Genomic DNA, 21587 nt, shown 5'->3' on the forward strand with positions numbered 1-21587 from the left:
TCTATCCACTGCGCCATCTAGCCGCCCCCAATCTTTTCTGTTTTAATATAAGAAATCCTATTTGAATAGATGAATAGTTTGTCCTACAGAGATTTTTAAAGTGCTTTATTTATAATTGTCTTAAAAAATAGAAACTATATAGGGGCAGCTAGATGGCGCAGTGGATAAAGTGCCAGCCCTGGAGTCAGGAGTAACTGAGTTCAAATCTGGCCTCAGACACTTATAAATACCTAGCTGTGTGGCTTTGGACAAGCCACTTAACCCCATTGCCTTGTGAAAACCTTAATAAAAAAATAGAGACGATAGATTTTTCTTGTGGGTGTTTTGGGATGCTTTCCCCTAATTATGCTTTGATTTTTTTTTTCCAAGTCCTGTGCTAAATGACATTTGAATTTGAGCTATTTAGTTTAATAATCAGGCATGTGAAAGGTAATTTCTGGGTGCTTTTGATAGTTCATAATTCTGAATACCTGTAATAAGTATTAGACTCAGCATGAAGTTTCTTTTAATTTGGATCTTGAAGTTTCCCAGCCCCCTGCTGATATAACTGGTTTTGGATTCCCGTTTTATATAAACATAGATTAGCTTTGAAGCCCAAAACCTCAAATCTGCTCATTCCAGTAGCAGGTCCATCTCAGGAGAATAGGCTCTTTGTATAGTTGACTATTCCAGTAGAAATTGGGTTTTTCCTAATTTCATTTGTCTAATTTGCAGAGAAGAGTTTAAAAGAACCCTGAGTACTTTAGTGCATTTCAGTCAACTTTTTTCTCAGATTTATGAAGGACACGGTAAAATTGACACAGTTTGGATGGTCTAGCTTTGAAAGAACCTCTGTTAAAAAATAAAAGCCTCAGGAACTTAACAGATTGAACAAAACTGATCAGTTTTCTTTCATCCTAAACAGAATAATTTTACCCAATTTTTTTAGAATGTTGTCTGTTTTTCAGACTAATACTATAGTAGTATTTTTCTTCTAGCAATTGCTCTTTGTATTTACTTCAAATTCCAAATATAGACATCTTGCAAGAATAGATAATGTTGAACATTTTTGGTTGTCTTAAGTGTTATAATCCTTTTTGAAGATTAGATTAATTTTAATTTTTTTCTCTCTCAGGCTCGAGCTGGAATCATTAGCACTGTAGATGTTCTAAAAGTCATGGAGGCTTTTGTGAATGAGCCCAATTATACTGTGTGGAGTGACCTGAGCTGTAACCTGGGGATTCTCTCAACTCTCTTGTCCCACACAGACTTCTATGAGGAAATCCAGCTATTTGTGAAAGATGTCTTTTCACCAATAGGGGAGAGACTGGGCTGGGATCCTAAACCTGGAGAGGGTAAGGGGATATATACTTATATTTCACAATTAAGAATGGTTAACTTAAATTGACAACATTAACATAGTTTTTTTTTGATTGTTATACTCATTTGTTTTTTGAAAGATTTTATTTATTTTGTTTTACAATTTCCCCACATTCTTTCTCCCTTCCCCTCACCCTCCCACAGAAGACATTGTTAGTCTTTACATTGGTTCCATGTTATACATTGATCTCAGTTGGATGTGATGACAGAGAAATCATATCCTCAAGGAAGAAAAATAAATACCATATCCTTAAGGAAGAAAAATAAAGTACAAGATAGTAAAATTACATAATGTGATAACGGGTTTTTTCCTAATTTGAAGGTAATAGTCCTTGGTCTTTGTTCAAAGCCATAATTCTTTCTCTGGATACAGATAGTATTCTCTATTGCAGATAGCCCAAAATTGTCTCTGGTTGTTGCACTGATGGAATGAGCAAGTCCATCAAGGTTGACCATCACCCCCATGTTGCTGTTTAGGTTGTTTTTCTGGTTCTGCTCATCTCACTCAGCATCAGTTTATACAAATCCTTCCAAGCTTCCCTGAATTCCCATCCCTCCTGGTTTCTAATAGAACAATACTGTTCCATGACATACATATACCACAGTTTGTTAAGCCATTCCCCAAATTAAGGACATTCACTTGATTTCCAATTTTTTGCCACCACAAACAGGGCTGCTATAAATATTTTTGTACACGTTAACATAGTTTTTAACCCTGAATGATATTAATCCATATTTAGTAAGTCAAAAGTTTCTCTTGAAGCATTTGAAACATCCTTCTCGTTGGAAGTTGCTTGGAGATTGATAGATGGAATGACATATTGTTTAGATTAGCTGCTATAAATGCTTTATTTATCGCCTCTGGATGGATATGTTTTTTCAGTCAAACTGTGACCTGAGAAAGATCTAACTTTAAAAACCAAAAGTCTCCTACTACATCCAGGGCCATCTCAAGTAATCCCGATCCATATCAGTGATCCTGGGACCCCACCAACTCTGGAGAAGTGAGGGTGGGACTTCATTCAACAACCCTCAGTTAAATCCAAATTCCTTGGATATTGTAGTCCTTGTCATAGTCTTCTTTGAAAAGATTAGTCATCATTGTCATAAATTCATATCAAGCTCTGCTCTACAGAAAATTGTTATATTGGTCCACATCATTCCTTTCAACTTTTATCTGTCTTCCTGTCATCTGCAATTTTATTGATTTTCTTTTCAATTTTAAGAAATGAAAATAAAAATATTTCTATTGGATTTTTTATTTTGTAAGTAGTAATAATAATATTTTTAAAATTTATTTTTATTAAAGATATTGAGTTTTACAATTTTCCCCCCAATCTTACTTCCCTCCCCCCACCTGCCCATGGAAAGCAATCTTCTTTTCCAGTTGGTCAATTCTACTTTTGAAAGAGCTTTCCATTTGACCAGTTGAGGTTTTGAGAGAATTATTTTCTTTTTGCATTTGTCCAGTTGATGATGTGAAAGATTTATTCTCAGTTTGCAATTGTCCAATTGATGATCTGAGAGATTTATTCTCATTTTGTATTTGTCCAATTGAGGATCTGAGAGATTTATTCTCCTTTTGTATTTGTCCAATTATACTTTCTAAGGATTTGTTTTCTTGTTGCAAGGTATTAATTGTCTCTCCCAAATTTTTAAGCTCCTTCCTTATTTCTTCAGGGAAGTCTTTCTGTGCTGAAGACTAGATCATATTCTCCTTAGAGGTTCTAGGTCTTTCTGAGTTAAGGTCTCTTCCTTCCAAGAATTTTTCTATGGATACACCTTTCCGCTGACCCTTCTTCATTTTGCTAAGACCTTGACTTGGGGAGGAGCTGGTTCACAGGGGCTTGGGACCACTAAAGGCTTTACTCACTGAGTGCAGTTTCTCTGACTGGCCAGTAGGAGGTGTTGGTTGTTTTCTCTGGAGTGTCTGTGACCTTGATTGAGGCCTTCTCCCCTTGCTTGAAGGGAGGAGTTATTGAATTCATTTGCCTTCAATCAGAGGTGTTCTTTACCCTGGCCTGAGGGCATTTGTCAGCTGGGCTGGTTCTTCTGCTCACACACCTGGGCTTGAGGCAAAATTAGTTTGCATTTGTTGGTTCCCAGGAGAGGTCTGAGCTGTAATGGAGGCATGGACTCAGAGTTCCTCAGACCAGAGGAGCCCAGGGATGGTGTCTGCAGCTCTCCTGCACCAGAACTCTCCCCCCCAGCCCTGTCTGCAAGCTCCTGGGGGACAGCACTAACACCAGCGCCTCTGCTCCCTAGTTGACTCAAGCCCCTGCTGTCTAGTCCCACCACTGATCCAACAGGTCCAGCTCTTGGGCCCTCAGACTCCCGGTTCCAATTCAGCTGTTAATCTGAACCAGAGGCTGATCCTCCCTCTGAGCCCAGACTGAGTCTAATGCTTTTGGGGGAGACAAATCCTGAGGTAGATGTTCTTTCTCCTGGCTTTTCTTTCTGGGTTTTATGGGTCGAATTTCTTTTAAGAGGTTTGTTTTGTATGATAGATGTGGAAAGATCAGGAGACTTTAGAACTATGCCTGTCTTCTCTGCCATCTTGGCCAGAAGTCTCATAATAATAATAATAATAATAATATTATCTGAAATTGTATCTGGAGTGAGGTTTGGATTTGGAGAGGAAAGGACTTCATCTTAATTCCCAATTCTATTTTTTAGTGCTTCTATGATTGAGGCTAAATTAGATGTTAGAGTTTTTAATCTCTGAGGGCCCTCCCAGCTCTGTTTCCCTTATTATACCTTTCTTCCATGATGGGTTTATTTATTTATTTTTATTTCATTTTGAATGTTTTATCATTTTTCCCCTAACCTTGCTTCCTTCCCCCCACCCCCACAGAAGGCAGTCTGTTAGTCTTCACATTGTTTCCATGGTATACATTGATCTAAGTTGAATGTGATGAGAGAGAAATAATATCCTTAAGGAAGAAAAATAAAGTATTGTGCCTGATTGTTACACTGATGGAATGAACAAGTCCATCAAGATTGGTTGTCACCACCATGTTTTGCTAGGGTGCACAATGTTACTCTGGTTCTGCTCATTTCACTCAACATCAGTCGATGCAAATCTTTCCAGGCTTCCCTGAATTCCCATCCCTCCTGGCTTCCAAAAGAATAATAGTGTTCCATCCCATACATGTACCACATTTTGTTAAGCCATTCCCCATTTGAAGGACATTTACATTAATTTCCAATTCTTTGCCACAACAAACAAAGCTGCTATGAATATTTTTGTACAAGTAATGGTTTTTTATACATTACTAAAATATTCTTGTTTAAGAGTAAACATAACACTCCCCCCAAAAAAATATAGACCCTCATGAGAAATAAAGTAAAGAGAAAAAAAATGTTTCATTCTATGTTCTGATAATCAGCTCCGTCTCATAGGGAATCACATTCTTTATGATAAGCCCATCTTAAAAGTTACTTCCAAATTTTTCCCGCTGTTGCTGATTCTAATTCCTTCCATCCATTCCTCCCCACTACAATATATCATATTTTCTCTCTCCTTTCACTCTGTCCATCTTCTAAAATTTGCTGTAGGGCAGCTGAGCAGTGCAGCGGACTGATCACTGGCCCCACCGAAGAGTCCCTGAGCCCATATACCACCCCTAAGACTCAGCAACCACCTGGCCCCATGGTTCCAGACAGACCACCCAATCCCAGCCCCTTGCAAGAAGTAAAAAGAAATTGAGTTATATCTGACTATTCTCTCCTATGATCTACCTTCTTCTCTATCTCCCACATTCCCCCTTTTCTCTTTTCCCCACTCTACTTTTTACTCTAGATTTCTATACCCTATTGAGTGCACGTGCTCTTTCCTCTCTGAACCATTTCTGATGAGAGTGAAGGTTCCCTCATTTCTTCTCGCCTTACCCTCTTCCATATCATTGCAAAAGCTTACTGTAAAAAAAAAATTCCACCTCTCCTTTCCCTTACTCCCAATGTGTTTCCCTTTTAGCTATTGACTCCATCCTTACAATATATTATACCTTCAAATTCATCTCTCTCCTGTGCTTCATCTATAAAAACTCCTACCTGCTCTATTAAATGAGAAGTTTCATATAAGTATCATCAGCATAATTTTTCTATGCAGGAATACATGCAGTTCATCATCATTAAATCCCTCATATTTTATCCTTCTCCTCCACTCTCTGTGCTTCACCTGAGTCTTGCACTTGAAGGTCAAACTTTCTGTTCAGCTCTGGTTTTTTCCAACAGGAACATTTGAAATTCCCCTGGTTTATTGAAAGGACTTTTCCCCCTTTTTTCTCTTTTTCCCTTGGAAGAGGATGTTTAGTTTTGCTGGGTAGTTGATTCCTGGTTGCATTCCAAGCTCTTTGCCTTCCAGAATGTTATATTCCAAGCCTTATGAGCCCTTAATGTAGTTGCTGCTAAGTCCTGTGTGATCCTGACTGCAGCTCCATGATATTTGGATTGTGTCCTTCTGGCTGATTGTAATATTTTCTCTTTGACTTGGGAGTTCTGGAACTTGGCTATAATATTCCTGGGGTTGTTGTTTTTTTTTTTTAAGATCTCTTTCTGGGGGAGATCAGTGGATTCTCTCAATTTCTATTTTTGCCCTCTGCTTCTAGGATATCAGGGCAATTTTCCTGTAAGATTTCTTTTAAAATGAGGTCAAGCCTATTTTCCTAATCATGACTTTTAGATATCCCAATAATTTTTTTTATATTTTTATTAAAAATATTATTTGAGTTTTACAGTTTTCTTCCAATCTTGCTTCCCTCCCTCCACCCCCACCCCACAGATAGCACTCTGTCAGTCTTTACTTTGTTTCCATGTTGTACCTTGATCCAAATTGGGTGTGATGAGAGAGAAATCATATCCTTAAAGAGAACAGAATTCTCAGAGGTAACCAGATCAGACAATAAGATATCTGTTTGTTTGTTTTTTTCCAAATTAAAGGGAATAGTCCTTGTACTTTGTTCAAACTCCACAGCTCCTTATCTGGATACAGATGGTACTCTCCTTTGCAGACAGCCCAAAATTGTTCCCAATTGTTGCACTGATGGAATGAGCAAGTCCTTCAAGGTTGAACATCACTCCCATGTTGCTGTTAGGGTGTACAGTGTTTTTCTGGTTCTGCTCATCTCATTCAGCATCAGTTCATGCAAATCCCTCCAGGTTTCCCTGAAATCCCGTCCCTCCTGGTTTCTAATAGAACAATACTGTTCCATGACATACATATACCACAGTTTGTTAAGCCATTCCCCAAATTAAGGACATTCACTTGATTTCCAATTTTTTGCCACCACAAACAGGGCTGCTGTAAATATTTTTGTACAAGTAATGTTTTTACCCTTTTTCCTCATCTCTTCAGGGTATAGACCCATTAGTGGTATTGCTGGGTCAAAGGGTATGCACATTTTTGTTGCCCTTTGGGCATAGTTCCAAATAGCTCTCCAGAAGGGTTGGATGAGTTCACAGCTCCACCAACAGTGTAATAGTGTCCCAGATTTCCCACATCCCTTCCAACAATGATCATTATCCTTCCTGGTCATATTGGCCAAAGTGAGAGGTGTGAGGTGGTACCTCAGAGAAGCTTTAATTTGCATTTCTCTAATAATTAATGATTTAGAGCATATTTTCATATGGCTATGGATTGCTTTGCTCTCATCTGTAAATTGCCTTTGCATAACCTTTGACCATTTGTCAATTGGGGAATGGCTTTTTGTTTTAAAAATATGACTCAGTTCTCTGTATATTTTAGAAATGAGTCCTTTGTCAGAATCATTAATTGTAAAGATTGTTTCCCAATTTACTACTTTTCTTTTGATCTCGATTACATTGGTTTTATCTGTGCAAAAGCTTTTTAATTTAATGTAATCGAAATCATCTAATTGGTTTTTAGTGATGTTCTCCAACTCTTCCTTAGTCATAAACTGTTCCCCTTTCCATAGATCTGACAGGTAGACTAGTCCTTGATCTTCTAATTTGCTTATAGTATTGTTTTTTATGTCTGTGTCCTGTAACCATTTGGATCTTATCTTGGTAAAGGGTTATCCCAATAATTTTTAAATGAACTTTCCTGAATCTGTTTTCCAGATCAATTGTTTCACATTTGAGATGTTTCACATTTTTTTTCATTCTTTTGGTGTTTTAAGTATTGTGTCATGACTTCGCATAAAATCATCAGCTTCCTTTAACTGCATTCTACTTCTGAAGGATTTGTTTTCCTCAGAGAGCTTTCTTATCTCCTTTTCCATCTGGCCAATTCTGCTTTTTAAAGCATTCTTCTCCTCAATAACTTTTTGAACTGTTTTATCCATTTGACCTATCCTGGTTTGTGAGATCTCAAGGTTTTTAGAGAGGTTAGAATTGGATGAATAGATTTGAGAATCATCAGCATAGAAATTATAGAGTTTATGCAAGCTGTAAGTAGTATAGAGGAAGAGGAAAAGAGGTCCAAGGACAGAGCTCTGTGAGACATCTGGTTAATTGGTATGACCTTGATGCAGATCCAACAGAGAAGAGAAAGGGTATGTTTCAGTAGATAGGAGCAGATCCAGGAGAGTGGGGTCCAGAAAACCTAGAGAGAATAGAGTATACCGGGGAAAAAAAGGACAATCAATGTCTGTAATAGGATTCAGAGAGGTCAAGAAGGATGAGGATTGAGAAGACTTACAGGTTTTGACATTTTAGGAAATCAAGTAATTTAGAGAGGGCAGTTTTTATTCAATTAGAAGATCAGAATCCAAACTATAGGGTGAAAGAGTAATTGGAAAGGAAATGGAGGAACGTAGTTTATTTAGTTGGCATTTTCCAAGTGTTTAGCTACAAAGGACATGAGTGTTATAGGATAATAGGTAACAGGAATGGACTTACTAACAGGGTGAAGGATTTTTGAAGATGTGGCAGACATAAGCATTTTTGTAGACAGTGGGGGGGAGTAGCAGCCATCTGATAATGGAAAAAAGATGATAGAGTATGTTAGAAAATTCCAAATTCTCAAATTGAATGTAGAGTAGCAGAAATAATCAAGAGTTGGGTGGAGTGGTTTTCTGCCAAAGGTCAAGGTTCAAGAGGGAAGTGTAGAAACCTCCAGGCTAACATAGCAAAGAGATGAGCCTCAGGGACAGCCATGTTGGCAGCCTCATATGGAACAGCAAAATACTTGAGCTTGTGTCTCAAAATATCATACCCAGCAAAGCATATTCCTGATCAAAGAAAAAATGAATATTTAAATGACTTGCTCGACTTTCAGGATTTTGTTGCCAAAAGACCTGAACTTAATAGAAAATTTGACATATTAGAACCAAGAGAAATATAAGGGAAACATCAAAGATTAATTACAAAAGGATTAAATAAGGACAAATTGTTTACTATCTACATGTGGAAAGGTAAACCATGTGTCCAAGATTGTTATTAGTAATTGGGTAGTTGGAAGGAAAGATTGGGTAGAGCTGAGTAGGATGGGATTCTTAAAAATAAAATGGAATAGGAAAAGATTTTTAAAAAGTGACCATCTTACACAAAAGAAATGTGAGAAGTATTGATACAGAGGAATTTGATGAGGAAGGAGAAGTGTTTTGGAAACTACTCTCATCAAGAATGGATTATGGGGGCAGCTAGATGGTGCAGTGGATAGAGCACCGGCCTTGGAGTCAGTAGTACCTGGGTTCAAATCCAGCCTCAGACACCTAATAATTACCTAGCTGTGTGGCCTTGGGCAAGCCACTTAACCACATTGCCTTGAAAAATCTAAAAAAAAATGGATTATGGAGGAAATAATATATACATATGTATGCTCACATACATATATGTATGAAACTTTCAAATTCAGAAAGAAATGTAGTGATAGAGAGGGTCTGAGTTAGAATGAGTCAATAGGATAAGAACATAAGGGTATGTAGATCAATGGATGAATAGATTGATGTGTATGAGAGGGATTCTTGGAGGGGGCAGTAGGTTAAGAACTAAAAGGGCACAAGCTAGTGAGTAGAAGTGAAGTAGAGGAGTGAGGAGAGGTTGTTGCTTTCAGGAAACATAAAAAAGAGATCCACACAAACCAAACATGGATATCTCTGAATATGCATGTCTATATGTATCTATGTGTAGGTATGCTGATATTTTTGTGTTTGTGTGTATATTTATGTATGGGTGTATATGTATAGATGTGTTTAGCCATGGGGTAGGATGGGGGGCCGTGGTGGAAGGGGCAAAGAAACAGTGCATAGTAGATATGAAAAGAAAACCTACAAGGAAGCAGAAAAAGGTCAATTTTGAATACAGTGTGTAATCTTTATACATAGGCTTTGTTGAAATGGAAATTTATTGCTTTATATTATAAATTCTTAGTTTTGCTGCATACATGACATGGGTTTTTTCTTTTATATCTTAAGTGTAAAAAAATTTTTTTTAAACCCAGAAGATACAGAGAGATTGCAGATAAGTGAGAGAATGGGATGATAGTTGGAATAGAACATAGAACTCTTGCCTTGACATTGGTCTCAGTTTTTTTTCCAGCAAAATATTAGGCAACTTCCCAACTGAGAGGGTGGAGTTGGAAGAGGGATGAAAAGGCTTAGAATTGCTGCTGGGGTACACTAAAGTGATTTATTGCCTGGTAGCAGTGAGGACTGGTTTAGGTTATGCAACCAAAATATATCTATATCTATATCTATATCTATATCTATAATATGTGTATGTGTATATATATACACATACATACATACATACATACAGTAGTGGACCCAGTCACAAACCATTTTTTTTTTTTTGTCTTGAGCAGCCTATGTTGAAGTTATCATATTTGTGAATGTTAGCAAGATCAGGGTATGATCAATTTATGAGGCTGACATTAGATGAAGATTAGGTCATTGGAGATAAGAATGCTGAAATACCCTAGTATGAGGGCAGAGTTGAGGATATACTATATGTACTGAGAAAAAGAAGGGGGGGGTCCTAGAGATTTGTAGACAAGAGCTCCTAGAATTTTGATTTTGTGATGAATGTGGATTCTATGAACCTCGGAGAAGAAATTAGTGAATGATAGCAATGGAGGCAATAGATAGAGTACTAGAGTCATCTTCATTAGTTCAGATCTGGCCTCAGACATTTAGTAGTTATGTGACACTGGGCAAGTAACTTCATCCTGTTTGCCTCAGCTTTTTATCTGTAAAATGACCTGGAGAGGGAGATGGAAATGGTAAATGACTCCATTTTCTTTGCCAAGAAATGGGTTCAAGAAGAACCAGATATGACTGAAAAGACTGAACAGCAATAGTGATGGGGAAAAGCAGTGATGGAATTGGTATGGAAAGCATATATTCCAACTCCTTACCTCGACTAGTGAACCCTTGTTGTGAAAAGGCTTGTGTCATGGTGAGGTGGGAGACAGGTCTCTCATGAGCTAGAAGATAGAGAAGTAAAAAAGGAGAAATTTTAAGATGAAAACAAGTTTGTTGACAATTTAGCATCATTCCAGAAAGCATAGTGGAAGGGTATGGATAGTGTTTGTTTGGAACCTTGGGATGAGTGGGGTATTGGATTGAAGGAATTAGTATAAGGAATTGGGGAAAATAGGATTGAGGAATGAGATTTTAGTTTGACCTACAGGTATTCAGAATCACCGGGATCTTCCAAAGAAAGATACTTTCAATCCTAGGCATTTTTACCATTTTAAGATGATGGATAAGCAAAAGGTTTATTTCTTGGATCAGAGAAGTGCTTTTTACTGTGTAATAAAACCATTCTCTCAATAATGTGGAAATAATTATTTGAAGTTCAAATGGTTACAGAATTTTAAAGAATCCTATTTAAGCACAGTTCCAATTGTTTCTCACTCTTGCATAGGTCATCTTGATGCACTCCTGAGAGGCTTGGTTCTGGGAAAACTAGGAAAATCAGGACATAAGCCAACATTAGAAGAAGCCCGTCGTCGGTTTAAGGACCATGTGGATGGAAAACAGATTCTTTCGGCTGATCTGAGGAGTCCGGTATGTTTCTGTAATATGTTACTTTAAATATGAGAGTACTCTGTCCTATACAGATCCTCCATCATTTGGTTTCCTTTGCAGTAACTAAAGTTGACCCATGTCATGTCAAGTCAACAAATATTTATTTAAATATTTTCATTTTTTTATTTTTCCACCAGCATGCAATGGTAGTTTTTCACCAGTCTTTTTTTTTTTTTTTTTGCTGAGTTTTGACTTTTACATTTTTCCTTTCTTCCTTTCCCCCTCCACCTGACAGAAGGCAATCAAATATAGGTGCTACATGTGTAAACATAGATTCATATTAATCATATTGTAAAAGAATAATCAAATCCAAACAGGGAAAAATGACATAATATATGAAATCTTTTAAAAATTGAAGATAGTAAACTTTAGTTTGCTAAATTAACCTCTGCAGTTTCTGCTCTAAATATTGTATTTCCAATCACAAGTCTTTTCTGTGATTATTGTACTGCTGAAATAAACAAATCCATCATAGTTGAACGACACTGCATATTGTTACTAGTATTCTGGTTCTGCCCATTTCACTCAGCATCAGTTCATTCGAGTCTTTCAAGACTTTTCTGACATTCTGTCCGTTATGGTTTCTTTTAGAACAATAATGTTTCATCACATTCCTATTCCACGATTTTTCAGCCATTCCCCAATTGATGGGCATCCCCTCAATTTCTAGTTCTTTGCCATTACAAATATAGCTGCTATAAATATTTTTGTACATGTGGGTTTCTTTACCCTTTTTTTGTGATCTTTTTGAAGTACAGACCCAGCAATGGTATTGGTAGATCGAAGATTATATACAGATTTATTGCCTTTGCGCATATTTCCAAATTGGTTTTCAGAAAGGTTGGATCAGTTCACAACTCCACCAACAATGCATCAGTGTCCCAGTTTTTCCACATCTCCTCCAACATTGACCATTTTTCTTTTTAATCATATTAACCATTCTGATAGATATGAGGAGATACCTCAGAATTGTTTTAATATGCATTTTTCTAATTTGTAATGAGTAATTTTTCATATGACTATAGATAACTTTAATTTCTTCGTCTGAGAACCACCTTTCCATAACCTGTGACCATATATCAAATGAGTCCTTTTGTCAGAAACACTAGTTGTAAAAATTGTTTCCCAATTTGTTTTGTTCTTTTTAATCTTGGTTGTAGTGGTTTTGTTTCAGCCAACATTAAGTGCTTACTATATGCTAGGCAGTGTGCTGTGTTGAGGATAAAAAGAAAAGGAGGAACAAAAACATTTTCTGTTTTTTCAGAAGGTCACTCATAGGCTAATGGGAGACATACAAATGATTATCTATAGACAAGATAAACAAATGGAAATTATCTCAGACAGAAGGTAGTAAAGTTAAGGAAGACTGTAAAAGACTGTTTACATAAGTGGGACTTTAGTTGAAAATGAAGGAAGCCACGAGACAGCTATGAGGAGAGAAGAATGAAAAGGCTCAAATTTCAGAAGAATGGAGTGTCACGTGTAAGGAACAGAAATTATTGCTTGCAGAGTACATAGAGGGGAATACATAAGAAGGGACCTGATTATGCAATGCTTTGAATGCCAAATGGAATTTTTTATTTGATCTTGAAAGAGATAGGAGTCATTGCTGTTTATTGAATTTGCTATGGTTGGACTTGTCCTTAAGGACGAGTACTGTGGCAGTTGAATGAAGGGTGGATTACTGTCAGAAAGAGACTTGGGACAGGGGGACCAATTCATCAGTGTATCCATGTGTTGGTCATGAGGTCTCTTCCTGGGTGGTGACAGAAGAGAGAAGGGAGTATATTTGAGAGATGATATAAAGGTAAAATTAACAGACTTCAGCAATAGCTTAGATGGGGGGGATATGAGGAGCTGAGCTTGAAATGTAGGTTGTTCCCTCTTGTAGAATATAAGCTTCTTGAAGGCAGGAGCTGTTTTTGCTCTTTTTTTTTTTGTATCTCCAGAATTTTAGTACCCTGCTTGACATTTAATAAGTAAAATGGTTGACTGACCATCTCCATAGTAGCTATGAAGAATCTTTGAATCTTTTGATACATCAGTGTACCTTGTCTGAGAGTATCTAAAGTGAAAGTTATACTTAACCAAATACTCTCTTTGACTGTTAACTTTTAGGTATATCTGACTGTTCTGAAGCATGGTGATAGTACTACTTTAGACATTATGCTAAAGGTGAGTATACTTGGAAACAGTTTTGTGACCTTTAAATGATTTAAAGATTATTCTTTTGGGGCCGGGTGTTGCCCAAGGCCACACAACTAGGTCATTATTAAGTGTCTGAGGCCAGATTTGAACTCAGGTACTCCTCACTCCAGGGCTGGTGCTCTATCCACTGTGCCACTAGCTGCCCCTAAAGATTATTCTTAATCAACTGAAAGTAAATTGGAAAGGATCGTGTCACCAACAAAAAAGTAATCTTCCATTAAAAAGATGATAACAGAATGGTACTGTTCTTATTGTTAAATTATTTCAGTCATGACCAACCTTTTGTGAACCCATTTGGGGTTTTCTTTGCTGATATACTAGAATGGTTTGCCATTTCCTCCTTCAACTGATTATCTTTTTTCATTTCTTGCAAATTTCTTGCTATATGTTCATCTCTACTATATTCAAAACTTAAAGTGTTCTTTTTAAAAAAAAAATTAAATGGAACTATAATGTAGGAGAAAGAGTCCCTAGACTTGCAGACAGAAAGCCCATGTTCAAATTTTATCCATTTCTTTCTGCAGAGTAGTAAAACTTATATTACCTAATTCCTTATCCAGTTGTGAGAATACTATGTCACTTTTGATATTATAGTTAAAACAGTTTGAATAGTAAATTAATATTAATAAACAATTCAAAATTAAAATTCTTTGAAGTTCCTAAGTTTTATCTCCAAATTTAGGAAAAGTTATCATAATTAAATTTGAAGTTTCTTCACAAAGATGAGATGTACTTTCTAATAAAGAAAATACTGGTTCTGTGTATTTTATAGTTTGTTGATTTGAAATTTTGACACAGGTAAGGGCCACATGAATCAAGTTTTCTATACCAGCTATTAAAACTGTCAACTTTAAAGAATATATAAGAGAAGCTTTGATTAAAAACTTAAAAAGAATTTTTTTTGCTTGTTCTCATTTTGATTTGCAGATGACCAGAGTTCATTAGCTATAATACATATGGTAAAAATAATTTTTTTTCTATTCACAAAGTATATAACTATTATTCAAGTGTCTAACTCAAATAAATAACTTCTATTGTTATCTTTGAAGACAGAGTGAAGCATGTTTTCCTTTGGTGATAGGGGAATAAGGGGGGGTGGGGAACCAACTGTACTATAATTAAGTTGAAATTAAGTGTAGAGGTGCCATCTAGTATACATGTGTATATTTCAACACCCTCCAAGACTGAGAACTTTTATCAATCCAGCTGACAGTGAGGCAACCCCTCCAGCTTGCCAGACTTCAACTCTGCTGCAGGTTTTCACACCCCAGCCCTCACTGCCACCTCTTCATGTTTTTCTCTGTGGTCCCAGACACATAGTATGATTATTAGGTGTTCAGATTCCTAACAACATTCTATGAAAATCAAGGGAAGTGGACCATGGTTGCCGTGAGCGACTTTGAAGAATGGGATACCTTTAGAGAAACTTTATCAAGGTGCCATCATCCTAAGATCTTTCAAGTCAGGACTCTGGCAGAGTCCCTCTATCTCATCATGCTCTTTCAGTGGAGGTTACCTTTCCATTTCTCCTGTGCCCCCAAAAGTTCTTTGGGGCCTGCATTGCTGACCTCATCACCTTTCCCTTGGACACCACCAAGACTTGACTGCAGATTTGGAGAAAGAACTGGGAGCCAAGAAACCTTCCTCTCCCACTGCCAAGTGTTGGGGCATCATGACCACCATTCTAATCCTGGTACAGACCTGGTAGCTGGGTTGAAGTGCCAGATGAGTTTCACATTTATCTGAATTGGTCTCTATGACTGTTTCAAGCAGTTCTACACTAAGAGGTCTAAGGATACAGGCATTGGGAGCCACCTCTGGGTTGTGTGTACAGGTGATGGCCAGAGATACCAGGGTCTAGTGGATGCTTCTAAGACCATTGCCTGAGAGAAAAGGCTTTGGGGCCTATGGAAAAGGAGCTTTATACAGGGCTTCCCACCATTGCTATTGTCAGTTGCTGAGCTGGTGACCTACCATCTTATCAGAGATGCCCTCTTGAAGACCCACCCCATGACTGATAACCTTCTGTGCCATTTCACCTTAGTTTTTGAGGTTGAGTTTTTTCACCACCATCGCCTCCCCTGTGGATGTGGACAAGGTGAGATACATGAATTCTGCCACAGGCCAGTATGCCATTGCTGCTCACATGCTTCAGAAGGAAGGACCCCAAAGACTGTTAACAAAAAATTAATGCCTGCTTTCTTCTTGGAATATAATAATGTTTGTCACTTAGAGCAACTGAAATGGACCTTGATGTCCATTCACACTTCTCAGGAAGCTCCTTTCTGTACTCTCTCCTGCTAATTTTCTGCCAATTCCCCTTTGAGTCCAGACCCCAACTTGCCTCTCCTCCCTCCCAATTTTCCTCCTTCCCTGCCTCATCTCTGAAGAACCCCACTCCCACTCTATCCCTCTTAGGGTTGGACCCATTTAATACTACAGCCTTCTTCTTTTGCCACCTTACCTATTTTTCACGCTCCTTAACTTTTAATAAAGCTAGTTCAGAACTCTTCCCCCCTACCCCCCCAAAAGATGATTTTTCTACTTAAGAGTAGGTCCTTGAAAAAAAGGGATGTCTGTTATAAGTTAATTCTAGCAATGAAATATTTTATAGAATCAACAGGTTTTTTTTGTTTAGTGCTAATAATTACTGAAGTTTTGAGTTTTTATTTCATTTGAGCGTGGTCTATTTGTAGCACTGCATTACCTAAAGGAAAATAATAACCCTACTCTTACTCCCTCTAGCTTCACAAAGAAGCAGATATGCAAGAAGAAAAGAATAGAATTGAACGAGTCCTTGGGGCCACTTCACCACCAGAACTAATTCAAAAAGTCCTCACCTTTGCACTTTCAGTAAGTTAACTGGAAAACTGCTTTTGAAGCTAGTTTTCATCAAATGTTGTGATGTAAGTGTCTCCAATTTGGCATTCTGATCATCAACTTTATTATTTTAAGATTTTCTTCCTGGGGACTCAATGGTGGCTATTTATCATGTCCTTCCCTTGCCCTGCAAGAATCTTACACTGCTGAGTCCTCAGCATTTTAATAAATAGGCTGTTCTTCATACCCTATCCTCATGTCTAATAGGGTTCTCTTTTCCTTGGTGCTGATTTTTCTTAACATATGTTGATTGACTTCATTCAGGTCAGAGACTGTAAGAGTTCATAGAATGTAGAGGTCATCAAATCCCTACTTTCTGTTTAATAAAACTGAGGTCCAGAGAGGTAAAATGATTTTCCCATAGTCACACATTATCTGGATTAGATCTTAAATCTAAGACTCTCCTGATTATAAATCTGTCTCTCTTTCTACTGTACCATATAATCAGTTACTCAAATAAATAGAAAGACTAAACTCTTAATTTCTTTCATTTCTTTTTTTTTTTTTCCTTTCAGGAAGAGGTACGTCCACAGGATACTGTGTCTGTTATTGGTGGGGTAGCTGGAGGCAGCAAGCAGGGGAGGAAAGCTGCTTGGAAATTTATAAAAGACAATTGGGAAGAGCTTTATAATCGTTACCAAGGAGGATTCTTAATATCAAGACTAATAAAGGTACATAAGATCATTAGTGCTTGCAATTTTTCTATTGTTGTTAAGATAACCTCATAATATATAGGACCTGCAAAATTAAACCCACATTCTCTAGGAGCTTATATTCTAAACAGAAAAAGGAAATTCATTATATTAGAAAACCCTTCCACATCTTCCCCTTCACCCCCACGCCAGCACCTCAGACTTAGGCATTGGGAGTAAGTATAATTTGGTTTTAGACTTGAGGAAAAATTTTTTTTTCAATTTCTTGTTAAATATGAAACATTCTCCTTTGGTGTAGGTTAAATTATAAAAGTACTATGCAATCTTTATCTCTTTTCAGCTCTCAGTTGAGGGATTTGCAGTTGATAAAATGGCTGGAGAAGTTAAGGTAAGAGCTAGAATACTTTAAATTAAACTTTTAGCTTGAAAAGTTTATCCTTAATCCTCTTGCTAACTTGTAGTCTTAGCCAAGCCTGTCATTTGAATTGCAGCATCAGGCTTCAGTTATTTCAGCTATCTAGTTATTTCTTGTTCCTTATCTGAAGAAAAGATGACATTGGTGGCCAGCCAGGATTGTCTTTTATCAGGAAAATTTAGAGATAGCATCATTTCTTTAGACTCAAGTAGAACATGGCTATTTAAATGCCACTATATGCTTGCAGAGATTTATCTCCTTAGTCACCCTTCAGAGTTAAGGTAACTAGCATTTGAAAGGAATTTGAATAGAAAGGTTGGAGTTGAAAGCTTTTATTTAATACATTCCTTCCTTCCAATTTTTTCTTTTTTCCTCTTCATTACATATCAGTTCTTTAGATTTTTTTGTTCTTGGCAATTTTTTTTTTAAGGCAGTGGGGTTAAGTGACTTGCCCAAAGGTCACACATTTAGGTAATTATTAAGTGTTTGAGGCCAAATTTGAACTTGGTCCTCCTAACTCCAGGATCAATGCTCTACCCACTGCTTTCTCTTGGCTATCTTGATTTATATGTAGTCTTGAAAATCATAGGAACGACTCTTTACAGAAGTTTACTGCAGCTCCCAATAGTGGGAAATCAGTGGTGTATAAGCTCCATTTCTGTACATGTAGCATTTGTACCTCATACTCTTCCAAAGTGCATTTGACCTTTTGGGATTGTCTCCTCCCTCCATCCCTAAGTGTTGTCATGTGTATCATACAGAACTTAATTTTGAGGCTCTAGTTTTTCAGTTTCTACTCTGAGTTATTCCTCGAAAAAAAATTAAATCCTACATAAACAATTTCAATATTTAGAAAGTAAATGTATTTGGGTTGTAGCTTCTATCTATTAGTCATTAAACTTGAGAGTCATAAGCATAAATCTGGACCTGATTATGATTCTTGATTCTATCACATTATGACCTTGAATGTGTCATATAATTTCTCTGGGTCAAAATTTCCTCAGTTGCTAAATGAGAAGGTTGGACTGGATAATCTCTTCTTCAAGCTCTAAATTTAAGATCTTAAAATTTTGGTGAGCAAGTTGAAAATCTTTTGAAGATTTTCAGGCCTAATAGCTATTTAAGAAAACTGCCTAAAGGACACATTTGTTTCAGGTAGCTGGGGTTAACCCATTGGAGGTCCTTAAGAACAGATCTTATCTCTCTAAGAGAAAGTTAGAATCCTAGCTTGATCGTATTAGGATACTCTTCATTTTATCCCTGGAACAGCCAGCTAGAGTAAAGAATCTTGCTCTATTATTATATTTGCTAATCAACAGTTTACTTGTTTTATATACAAAAAAACTGCATTTAGTGTTTCTTCTGAATCACATTGCAAAGTACAGAAAGAAAAATAATGCAGAATGACAAATATTAAATTAGTATCTAGGGTTCCTTGAAAGAAAGGTGCAGACAGAATTCAAGCTTTATTATTGACAAACTTACTACATATCTGTAGGATATCATACATAGAAAGTGAGCTTAAGAAAAAAATTTGTTCTTATTGCCATTTTGCATAAACTTTATTTGTAAGGAATTGATCTTGAATAGTTTGCTTATCTCTTTTTAGCCTTTGTGGTGTGAAGCAAAGTAACTAAAGAATGCATGAAGACTCCAGTAGTAATTTTTAGTAGTAAGACTTGTCAAAATTTTGCAAGCCAACTAATTTTTTCCTCCATAGCATTACTTAAAATGTTTTCTTCCTCTGAATTCAAACATTCATTAAGCATGACATAAACACCCACATTCTGGGTTGTTTTGCAACAGGCTTTCTTCGAGAGCCACCCAGCTCCCTCAGCAGAGCGTACCATCCAGCAGTGCTGTGAAAATATCCTGCTGAACGCTGCTTGGCTGAAACGAGATGCTGAAAGTATCCATCAGTACCTCCTGGATCGAAAGGCCTCACAATCCACAGTGTGAACCCCCAAGCATGCAGCCACTGTTGTCCTGCTGCCTCTTGGCAAGGAGAAGGTGGAGCTCTACCCTACAGCTGATTCATATGCCAAGAATTTGGAGTCTTTTCTCAAACCATTGGGGGTTGGACAATGAATGTAGTTAACTGGTTCCTGCTCACACTCCAGAATTAAATTCTATTAAAAAAAAAAAAAAGGAAAAATCAATTCAGCAAAAAAAAAAAATGTAAATATGATAGTAATAAAATAGAGCATAATGAAACTGTGAAACTTCCTGAAGCCTTGTCAGTGGTTAAAAGGATTTAACACTTCTCCTATAATGTTAATGGCAGATGTTCTGTTTTTTTAAAACCCTACAAAAGGTTTGAGAGGCTTCTGGGTCAAGAGGAATTTGTGAAGTGTCTTGGGCAGGAATGGGTTAACACCTCTGCAAACAGCCTATGAGCCAAGGGTAGTGTGCATTTGGGGAACGGTTAATACGAAAGGCAAGATAGCTGGTATGATATAGTCTGAGTCTGTGCATAATTCCAAGTGTGTTTTTTGGGGGGTGGGGTGGAAGGTTAATAATCTGGGAGATTTATTTTCCTGCATAATGCAATCAGAACCAAGGATAGTAGTCTCTCTCTGCCTCCTTCCCTTCTGTGTGACCTCTTGGCAAAACAAACAAAACAAAACACCCAGTTACTCAGTTCTCCTTCCTTCTTGATCCTACCTCTTGGTATCCTTCTTAGAGGTAAAGGAATAATAAGGAAATTTAAATAGCCACATTAAATAAGAGAAACTGATTCACATTTTTTAAGATGATTTTTTTTCCTTTTTTTTTTGGCAAGAGTCCTAAATTGCATGTAAATGCAACAGTAGAACTATAAAGGATTTCATTTGGGCCTTCTTGAGAGATTTATTCTACAGAAAATACTATTAATTTGTCTGAATGATTCAACTGTTGCACTTCTTCATGGCCAAAGTGGCATTAACTTGTCCTGGTTAATTGTTGTGCATGTGTTAAGTGGATGATAACTGATTGCAAGAGCTGAAATGTACTTTAGTGGTAACTGGTAAAAATAAGAATATAAATTTCTTGCCACCCTTTGTTCCATCTACAATGTATTCTACTAACAAGGCCTCACCCATCTAATCTAATGGGATTTTGGGGGGTTTTGTTTGTTTGTTTTTTAGCCCTTCTTCCCTCCCCTACCCCCCCACCCTTTTTTGTTAACAGGAATTCATATTTGGTGTGGCTTAACTATTTCAGAAGGTCATCAGATTAACTGTCAGACTGCTTCCCTGAAACATTTTTTGTGCTATTGTTTTAAAAAAATAATAATTAAAAAAACTGTTGGCGTTAATAAAAATGTCAATGTGAAATTGATGCCTTGATTTTCTTTTTACTGAGCAAGTAGCTTAAAGGACCCCACAATTTTCTTAGTTGCTATCATTCTAACAGAGAACTTGAGTTAACTTCTTTCTTTGGGAAAAGGGGAGGGAAAAGTTTTTCAGATTACAGCAGAATAGTTTGATTCCTAGGAAAAATTGGTATTTTTAAGCCCTGAAACCTAAATGGAGGATCTTAATAGAATTAGATTTCAAATAGATTAGACTTCAAAGCAATCTTCCCAGAAGTTAGCTCCAATTTGCAAATCAGGAGGAAGTATGCTAGAGTGGAAGAAGTACCAAATTAGTGCCAGAGGGTCTGAGATTGAGGTAGCTCCTATTGACTGACTTAATTACTTTCCTTACCCTTCACTTGCTGATTCCCCATAAAATAAGTTAGTGGGTTGGACTGGATGCTTTCTAAAATTCCATATTTCTAAATGCTGTGAAGTCATGTATATGGGAAACAAACATATCAATTTATCCGAAAGCAAATTACGTACTGGATGTGAAAAGACAAATAGTAGAGGGCCTGTGGATGAAATTTTTTTCAGTAGGAATGAGCATATGGTACTGACTGCATGTTAAAGTTTTTATCTTGTAGATAGTGGCAAGCCAGGGCAGCTAGGTGGATAAAGCACCTGCCTTGGAGTCAGGAGTACCTGGGTTCAAATCCAGTCTCAGACACTTAATAATTACCTAGCTGTGTGGCCTTGGGCAAGCCACTTAACCCCATTTGCTTTGCAAAAACCTA

At 37.1% G+C, this 21587-nt stretch overlaps 1 protein-coding gene and 1 pseudogene across 4 annotated transcripts in view; both read left to right on the top strand.

The window, feature by feature from the left end:
• NPEPPS (aminopeptidase puromycin sensitive) overlaps window positions 1-20827 on the top strand; it is a 100937-nt gene extending 80110 nt beyond the window's left edge. For all 4 annotated transcript variants that reach the window (XM_074224120.1, XM_074224123.1, XM_074224122.1 and 1 more), the window contains exons 17-23: window positions 1115-1334; window positions 11191-11333; window positions 13473-13529; window positions 16308-16415; window positions 16958-17113; window positions 17436-17483; window positions 19317-20827. In XM_074224120.1, the coding sequence (XP_074080221.1) occupies window positions 1115-1334; window positions 11191-11333; window positions 13473-13529; window positions 16308-16415; window positions 16958-17113; window positions 17436-17483; window positions 19317-19469 (885 nt within the window). In that variant the 3' untranslated portion in view covers window positions 19470-20827. The remainder of the gene's footprint in view (window positions 1-1114; window positions 1335-11190; window positions 11334-13472; window positions 13530-16307; window positions 16416-16957; window positions 17114-17435; window positions 17484-19316) is intronic.
• On the top strand, window positions 13536-16301 carry LOC141513872 (dicarboxylate carrier UCP2-like; annotated as a pseudogene).
• Window positions 20828-21587: the final 760 nt, after the last annotated feature.

Source organism: Macrotis lagotis, chromosome 2 (assembly GCF_037893015.1).
Source record: "Macrotis lagotis isolate mMagLag1 chromosome 2, bilby.v1.9.chrom.fasta, whole genome shotgun sequence".
NCBI classification, from domain to species: Eukaryota; Metazoa; Chordata; class Mammalia; order Peramelemorphia; family Peramelidae; genus Macrotis; species Macrotis lagotis.